The 8,972-nt window shown below is 41.8% G+C and overlaps 3 protein-coding genes across 3 annotated transcripts; 1 reads left to right on the forward strand and 2 right to left on the reverse strand.

Annotated features, from left to right (window-relative positions):
* Nucleotides 1-695: 695 nt before the first annotated feature.
* BYT42DRAFT_286381 (uncharacterized protein) lies at nucleotides 696-3,620 on the forward strand. The gene is made up of 4 exons (XM_051562862.1): nucleotides 696-891; nucleotides 987-997; nucleotides 1,050-1,100; nucleotides 1,168-3,620. The coding sequence occupies exons 1-4, from the start codon at nucleotides 797-799 to the stop codon at nucleotides 3,561-3,563; spliced, it is 2,553 nt and encodes an 850-aa protein (XP_051424213.1). The 5' UTR covers nucleotides 696-796; the 3' UTR covers nucleotides 3,564-3,620.
* On the reverse strand, nucleotides 3,621-4,969 carry BYT42DRAFT_286389 (uncharacterized protein). The gene is made up of 4 exons (XM_051562863.1): nucleotides 4,667-4,969; nucleotides 4,400-4,613; nucleotides 4,042-4,327; nucleotides 3,621-3,971 (listed from the first exon to the last, which is right to left on the reverse strand). The coding sequence occupies exons 1-4, from the start codon at nucleotides 4,887-4,889 to the stop codon at nucleotides 3,678-3,680; spliced, it is 1,017 nt and encodes a 338-aa protein (XP_051424214.1). The 5' UTR covers nucleotides 4,890-4,969; the 3' UTR covers nucleotides 3,621-3,677.
* BYT42DRAFT_564708 (uncharacterized protein) lies at nucleotides 4,882-5,509 on the reverse strand. Its single transcript, XM_051567770.1, has one exon. The coding sequence runs from the start codon at nucleotides 5,501-5,503 to the stop codon at nucleotides 5,051-5,053; it is 453 nt and encodes a 150-aa protein (XP_051424215.1). The 5' UTR covers nucleotides 5,504-5,509; the 3' UTR covers nucleotides 4,882-5,050.
* Nucleotides 5,510-8,972: the final 3,463 nt, after the last annotated feature.

The following is an 8,972-nucleotide window of genomic DNA, read 5'->3' on the forward strand; positions in this document are numbered from 1 at the left end:
GAAAGGTGCTTGCCGCAAATTCGGCTGCGTAGCCTCATGCAGAATCGTACCATCAGGGGCTCGGTAACTAAAAAAAGAAAGGAAAAACTGATCACGTTCACATTACCTTACCGCTTTTTTCGTTTTTACACCAACAAAATATAGTCATACTATTAGCTTCAATCTGTATTGCGGCACAGCAGTATGATACTGTGAATATGAAATGTGAAGGCTTACCTATACGCACCTCATCGACAAGTTTTGTGCAGTGATAGATTTCCTTTGACACAAAGTTACAAGAATAAAACCGGCTATCAATATGCAAGAGCAGTCGAGGTTATTGCTGCATATAAGTAGTATATTTTAGCACATGTCATGATGGCAAATTCTCTACAGTATATGATTGACATGACCAAAATTACATGATTTCACAGCTTAAGATTCCAATAAAGAAGAAAAAAAAATTGTATGGAAAGCTACTGCAAGGTCCGATATTACTCTCACACGAATGAAAGGAAGACAAATCAAAAGTAAAATCACTAGTAGTCAGATAAGAACGTTCAAGATGAAGCACGAATGGAACCAATGAAAAGCAATGATATGTTTATAAGCAGCCTGTTATCAAATAAACGACCCAAATGGATAAACATAATGTAACCCATTCCAAATCTGTGGACATTTTAACCACAAATAACTTTTTTTTTTCATCCTCTTCCTTTATACTTCTTTTCTTCTTTTCTTCTTTTCACCTTTTCTAAAATTAAGCTATAATTGCTTCCTCTGTAATATCGTAGCGAATACTACGTTCTACCTAATTATGATACCGTTCGAAGATGCCAAAGACCCTTCAGAAAAAGATCCGTATGTCACCACTAAACGGGTCAGAATGACCTTGGCCTGCGAACGTTGTAGGTAAAACAACTCAACCCTCAACCCTGCGGTACACTTGATCTCATGACAACATGTTTATTTTCAACTATGTACTTGACTGCCTATGCTGCCTACAGATTAAAAAAAGGTGAATACTGTACTTTTACCACTCTATTCTACCTGCTCATCTATACTCTTAGTAAAATGCGATTTTACTCATCCTGCATGTGGCCGTTGTGAGCAAACTAAAGGTACGAAAACCACATGATTATTCATGCTACTGCTTGTATTTTTACCTTTGCTTTTTAATGTCGTCAGTGACATGCTCTTATACGGGTTCATCAACGCAAATTGATCTGTACAATTTGGTCAAACTCAATGATACCATCTCTCTTTTGCAAAATCGTATTGAGTCCATGGATAACGACATGCGCCAGATCCGTAAGGATACCCGATGGATGGCCGAAGCACTGAGACAGCAGTTGCCAAGTAAAGACCCTCCAATGAATGCTACGACCCATGCGAGCGATAGTAACAGTAGCAGCGACGACGAGAATAACGGGTTAAAAGAACATTCTCATCAAAACAGCCATACGGGAGATGATACTCAAACGGCATGTTTGCTCGATGACCCAAAGTCGACAGCCGCGGCCAGATCCCTCCATGCACAGGACATGTTTCTCCCTGGCCTGAAATCAGATTGGGCACTTTCGCTGACGTCAACAGGTCTACGTATTGACACCAACATTCTGTCATTGCATGATTTGTACACCATATTGCTGTCAGGCATGTCCCAATTGCAAAAGAAAAAGGAGAAATCCATATCAGCGTCTGCATCACCGTCGTCTTCCTCTACAACAGACGCTGACAGTCCCTCAATGCCCCTCGCCGATAAAGCCATCGCTATCAAACACAATCCATTATATCGATCCAAAAATACCACATTTCCGCTTTACAGTGCGTGGGAATCATGTCATTCTCAACTGTCGCAGTCACCGTCCATGAAGCAATGGCAGGCGGTGCAGAACACTGATACTGATCCCGCAGGCAAACCCAGTGCCAATTCTCACGCAGTTTACCCATTCCCATTCCCCGACAGCCTGGAACATCAACAATTGCTGGAGCATTACGCCCAGTGCTTCTTATGTTTACCATTGGTGGATCAGGACCAGTTTATGCAAAAATGTTTGGAAAAGATCACCTCTCCACTCTTACACTATGCCATCTTATCCTGGGCCGCAAGGCATGCAGCTATTTATCATGGCATGTTTTCAGGTCAAGATCCAAATACTGTAGGGGAGCCTTATTTCCAAGCCGCAAAGAGCCTTCTGATCGACCAGTTCATGCACGCTAGCATAGATATGGTGCATGCGTTACTGCTTATGTATATTTATAGTATTGGGAAAACCGGACCTGATCGTGCCAAGGCTGAATCCGAAGCGTACATCCTCTTGGGTCTGGCGATACGCATGTGTGTCGATCTGCGATTACATAAAGAAGAAACAAATGAGGGTGCAGAAACTCCACCGTGCCCGATACTTTGCGAAAAGAGACGAAGGCTATTTGCAGCTGCAGAGTTTATGGAAATCTTGTGCTCAGCTCACTCTGATAAACCAATGATGTTCCCGTCGGATGATACAGTGACGATTGAGCCTCCGCGATTGATGGATCACGAAGTGGGCGAGCGACGTTACCGTGTGGAATTCACGGTTCACCGCCACAAAATCAACCAGATTTATCGCAACATCCATGCCAGTATTTCAGTCAAAAATCCGTTGTTATCATCCATCTCGGCTCTGGAAAAACGGCTCAAGGATTGGTACAACGAGCTGCCGCCTTACTTCCACTTTTGCAAGGGCGACGGTCAACGACGCGACTGGAGAACAACATCTTTTCGAGAACAAGCATGTCTCAAACTGAATTTCGAATATCATTTCCAAATGTGTCAGCTGTATTCCATCTTTTTGCCTCACCCGGACGAGAAAAAATCGGCTATTTCTTTACTGTCTATGCGGCTATGTATAGAAGGAGCAGATGCGATCACAGATTTACTGGAATGCTGGGCACAATTACGCCAGTCATGGTGCCATTTTACCCTGGATACTTTGGTGATGGCATGTATCGTCTACAGTAACCAATTGCGGAGCCAGAATACCGATGTCCAGATGACCGCCAAACAACAGATGCAACGAATCGCTGTTGTGTTACGTTCGTCCCCAGTGCAGCATCACAAGTATGTGCGAATGCTGATTCATCGCATTGATCGTCAGATTCAAGGTCTATCTTCATCCGGAACCGAGAGTTTTACAGCAGCCGATGAGCACCAACCAGAGATGCAGGAACCAAGGTACGAAGACGCGCCGCCGCCACCATATGTGCTGCCATCGCCCCCTCAACCCATCGAACTTTCTCCTACGCATTCTGTGACAATGGAAGAATTCCCTGCCTCCCTGTTGCAACCTGGTTCCGTTCCGTCAAGCAACATTACAGCAGAATGGCCATGGCTGAACCATCCCATTCCTCCATCACCGAACACCGCCTTCATCTACTCGGGATTTGATGGTCCTTTTGCTGACTTGTCAGTGCACGATCTCTTCCGATTTGCTGATTTTATCTATACTCCCATCATGGATGTGAACAGTATCATTGACGAGCCGGTTTCTTCCACAGTATCACATCGAACTGGGTCGACGTCGTTAGAACCTTGGCCATGATCTTGCGGTCCGTAATGATCTCCCACCGATAAAAAGAGCCATTCCAATAGCGACTCGACGAAAAGGAGACCACGGATAGCCGATCGAAAATTACCGAAATAGGATGGAATAATTTTAGCGTTTAGCTGTCTTCGATGTAGAATAGGTATACGATCTCAATTTGTCTAGTTGCTCCTGAATATCATCAATCTGATCGCGCAATCGTCGCCGTTGATTGTTGCTTAACCGATAAATCATCTCCTCTGCCACTTTTAATTCAAAATGACCGATAGATTCAAGTTCTTGCTGAGGATCCAGCTGAATAGCAACGCGAGGATGATTCGAACGAGCAAGATGCACAAAGATTGGTCCACTTTCATATTCCTCGTTGTTGGATTCGTCTGCACTTGCAGAAGCAGCGCTCTCCTGCTGATAAAGTTTTGAGTTGCACATTCGATATGATACAAGCTTTAATGCCTGTCATGACAACACTACTTACGTTATGAGCTGAGGCTTCAGTTGGTTCATGTGTCACTGCGTCGCTTTGTTCACGTTGTTGGTTACCAAGCATCACTGGTTGGTTTCGGCTTGCATCGGAATCGACAGATGTTGACTTGGTGTCTTGTTGACGGAGTCGGGTCGTCGTTTCAGTGCTTTGGGCATCCCTGGACGATGAGCTTGACGTCGAAGTAGTAGTATCGATGGAGGAGCGAGGTTCGGACGATGATTTGAAGTTGGACGATTGATCGACCGACGTGGATTTCACGCGTTTTGTCCTCGAGCGACTGCGCAATTAAAGAGCGTTAGAGACTATCGTCTGTTTGTTTTTGTCACCAAGCAACAAAAAAAAGGCATACCTCTTTGCTTCTGCCCTAAAGTCGCCTAGTTTACGCTTTCGCATTTGCTCCTTCAGAAACAATTGCGTGTCTGCACCGTAACTGTTGCAGTATTCCTCCATGCTCAGTTGCCGTACGGAACGCAATAATTGATTGACCTGCATGTTTCCCTGGGCGCGTAGAGATGAACAGACGAACTCGACGCGTTGACGGATATCGTTTATTCTTCGATCGGCTTAATTGACAATAAGAATCGGCTGACTAAAGCTTTTGTTCATGAAGAGTTACCTTCATCTTTCAGAATCTTTATAGCTTCTACTCTGGAGGAAGGCAAAGATGACATGGTATTGAAAACGATGAACGGTAAGGCGAGAATAAGGGCGAAAAAATAAAAAGAAGAAAACCAGCTTGAACCAAACTCTTTCGCGTTTCGGAAACCTAAGCCGCAATTTCCCACCGGGAAACCCGAGCAAAACTCAGAACACACACAGACTTCAAAGAAATTTGTCATGGATTGATGATACTACGTTTTATTTGCATATATCAGAAGGTGTACTTGAAATTAGCTGCATAGCATATTGAACCATAACAGCATACACGGTGAAAACATGAGTAGTTGACGGGTTTTTAAAACGCTCTTCGAATGCGCGTACTTCCCAAACAACGTCGCAGTTACATATGTGTGAATACAAAGGCAACGGTGCTGGATAAAGTTCTAAACCATTGTAGCTTGTTCCAGCGCTGGACAAGTTGGTAAGCTTTCTTCCTATCGTAGTTTTCTTTGCCTTCCAGCGCAAATAGTTGATCATTGATCGGCTTGATGAACAGTATAGTGAATGGAACGAGTGCGGCGGAGAAGATCATACCGTAAAAGTAACGACTTTGGCGATTCTGGTAATAACACAAACCATTGGAAACAGCTGCTATGATAATATGACTGACCGCAAATTTGCTTGCATTTTTGTAGGTACGGACGAATGCTGGTACGGGATCCGATGTAGCTTGAATAGCCGGAACGGTTACCGTGTTAAGCGTCCAACCAAAGCCAGTCAAAATACCAGTGGAAGCGACGGCAACAGTGCGCGCAATATAATAATCAGTCATGGAAAGTTGAAATGGTTGCATAAAAGAAAAGCTGGCCGGAAATATTCCTGTGGAAACCAGTTCTTATTTATTACAATGCGAGGTTCTTCCGAAATAAACTCAGATGTCAGATCAACATACGACGCTTCTCATTTTCAAGCGTCATACCCGCGGAAACTTGACGAGCGTCCTATCAGAATGGGATCGTCGATATCAGTCGTTTGAGTTCATGCTGTCCTGCTTACGGCATTCGGAAAAATATCTGTCCAGATCATTCGGCATTCGGGAAAAATTGTATCCCGCTTAACTCATTGGCGAGGTTTCAAATAATTTTTGCTGGCTAAGAGAAAGACTGTCAAGCCAACCGCTGCAGCAAAAACTTGCACAGGAAAATTCTATCTTCAGTGATCGGATTGATGTACAATCTGCAGCCACCTATATGAGAGACATCAAATAGTCTTCATAATCAAATGATGATTTTGCCCTAGAAATGTTTCAGGCGCCAAATCGTCGATCGCAGTGGTCGATATCTATTCAGAGGTATTAAGCGATTATCACTTTTTTGAAACATGAAAAAATGAGTCAATGAATCAATCAAAGAGGATAATATGCCATGAAATTTTGACTCACAATGATAGCAGACATTCCCCATCGTAGCGACAGTCGTATATATCGCTTTTCTATATAAATAATGGGTATCGATGAACTCGTCTCAACTGAGTCGATGCGATAAAGTCAAATGGTTGAAATTTGTGCATTGGGACGAGGGAGCTATCACTGTTGATATTGGCGTGGTAAGCTTAGAATTAACGTTGTGCTCTCTTCCATTGTTCGTTTAGTTCATTTTTTTGTGTAACCGTAAACATAGCTCTTCGTAGTTCCAAGATTTTCTATGGAGTGGGCATGCGTTGGCCCATAAACATAATTGTATCTACTCCTTTCATCGAGTGCATAAAAAATTCGAGATCAACACATAGGGCTATAGTATGAATAAATGCTGAAGGAGGAAACCCAACCACAGACGACAATAAAGAAGACAGCTCGTGCCCGCCGCTAAGGCAAGAACAAAGTCTGCGCCTTACAAGCGCGTCCATGTCCCTAATGAGAACCAAAAGGTCGGTCAAACAATGAAAGCTCGAGCACACTGCATGTATAAAACGATCATAGATTATCGGTAACCGTCCTCTACTAAACCATCTAAATAATACTTTTCTGTCCTTTCTTTATCAGCTATTGCTGCTTCACCCTTCGGACAAATTACCAACATGGGAAAAGGTTTTAAGCTTCCGCGTGAACTGAACGATTTAGACATGCCGCCTCTCTTCTCCATGTTTATTTGTAAAGATTGGGAAATGGATCCGCCACTATGAAAGACATACGACGCAGATGTTGGGCAAGCTTCCCATTTGATTTTTTTTATTGATGCCCTTATCGTCGTTTACCTCCCAAAAGCCACATAACATACGATTTGTAAAGGATTATATCTAAGGCTTGAAAACGCTTTGTCAACTTGAATGCGACCAGCAGTAGCTGCATTTTCGTATCATGCGTATAAAATTCTGATTGACTCCGTTTGTGCTATTCCTTGATTAAGAATAAGGACAAGGCAAGAAGATTATCAAGTAATGTATCTAAAACAGTTAAACATACCACAAGAGTAAGTAAGAAAAGAAAAACACAGCGCATTTTTGTGTTGAAGATAATCGTTGGAACACTGTGCCAAGGATATTGTTTACCCAGGAACGGTTGAGATCTGTGAAGACATAGTAAAAGTGAATCTAGTAGTCAAACACAGCAATGCTGAAGGAAAACGTTCAGGTTGTCACTCATTTTCCATGCATACAGCCTTAGAAAATCCATCGCATGATGGTCTCTATGAAATTCTCAGTTCCTTTCAGTTATCAATCATCAAATCATACGATACCTTTCCAACATACATGATTCGTATATTCATAATATACAGTAACGCAATCATTCTTTATCCGATAACAATATTTATTGCATAATATAAAAAATAACCATCATGAAATACGAATAACTTTTCGATCTTGCTTTTTTATTCTTTTGTAACTTCGGATAAACACTGCATCCTACGTTAGTCGACATGGCAAAATTTCTACACATCAACTAAAAATCCATCACGTTGGGCCTATGAAAATTAGACCAAAAGACACTTTTTCTTTGTGCGTGACGCGTTTTTTCCCTATTCTGGGATTATACAAGTCCCGCCAAGGCCAAAAAAAAAAATCAAAAGGTGACTGGATTACATATGGGCGCACTGGCTGGTTCGATCCAACAAAGTTCCTGGATGTCACCACCCCGCGCTACCGACATGCAACCCAGTCTTCTTTATTTAATTTTTGCAATATAGGTTTATAAAGGGCTAGGATTTCCATATATGGTTAATCACAGCGTCGCGCCTTATTTTGTCATCTTTTTCTCTCCCTTCATATCCAACTGCAACAGAAGAGAAATAATTATTAATTCTGGTAAATAATGATACTTGAGTGTAAAACAGCACCACTTTTGCAAGTGTAAGCGACAGTGACATGAATGATTTACCCATGATTTTTGAATTTATTTGTAGTACGTACAGGGATATGAAGATTAAAAATAGAAAATAAAAATAAAAAAAGAAACGGCGATGTATGCCATTGCCGATGAATGAAATGTCGATGCGATTAATGTCGTGATCCCAGATCCCCACAGCTCTCAATAGCCGTCGCTCTCAATTTGAGTCGCACACTTAAAATCGGGTTTTTTGGAAATACAATGGGTTACTTTCTCAGTCAACTTAAAAATGCATCTAAAGAAAGTAGATATAGTGAATACCAGCATGAAGCAGCTTTCGGAAAGCAAGGCTTTGGAAGCATGCTTAATATTTTCAGCATGAATCCAGGACTGATCTGAGCGCTCTCTTTTTCTGCGCTGCTTATAATCGTGTGTCACTTTAATTTCTCCAGGTGGTGATACAATTGGTTTCAAGTCTCTATCGTGACATCGAAAATGTGAACTGCTTGCTCTTATTCGACAAGGTTTCAGTTACTATATTATAGCATTCAAGCAGTGTAGATAAATGATATAGGGAATTTGGTGCTGTTCATAAAAAAAATTCTGTCGAAAGACAATGAAATACACGTGAAGCGAAACATATTCAATCGTATCATTGTATGAATTCGGAGACGACAATCTGATATTAAAAAAAAACACGCATTGGTGTGTGGATCAGGAACGGCCATGGTCATTCTCCAAAAAAAAAAGTTTATCATCGTGTGTTCCCTTTTCCCGAGCGTAAGTAATAAGATCATGTAAATCTCACCAGTTGGAAGGCAAAGCTACCCAATATGTGACGTGCGAATTTTTCCTTTTTTTTTTTTTGCTGTGTTTTCCTTTTATTTAAGCAGTCCAAATGCAACTAGCTCTCGATTTAGACAAGTTGAGACAGCAAAATGAAGATGTGCCTGTAATGAAATCACACAAGTTCAGAAATCCATAAACATATATAACTGTT

The sequence above is a fragment of the Radiomyces spectabilis genome, assembly GCF_025331425.1.
Source record: "Radiomyces spectabilis strain NRRL 2753 chromosome Unknown BYT42scaffold_5, whole genome shotgun sequence".
Lineage (NCBI taxonomy): Eukaryota > Fungi > Mucoromycota > Mucoromycetes > Mucorales > Radiomycetaceae > Radiomyces > Radiomyces spectabilis.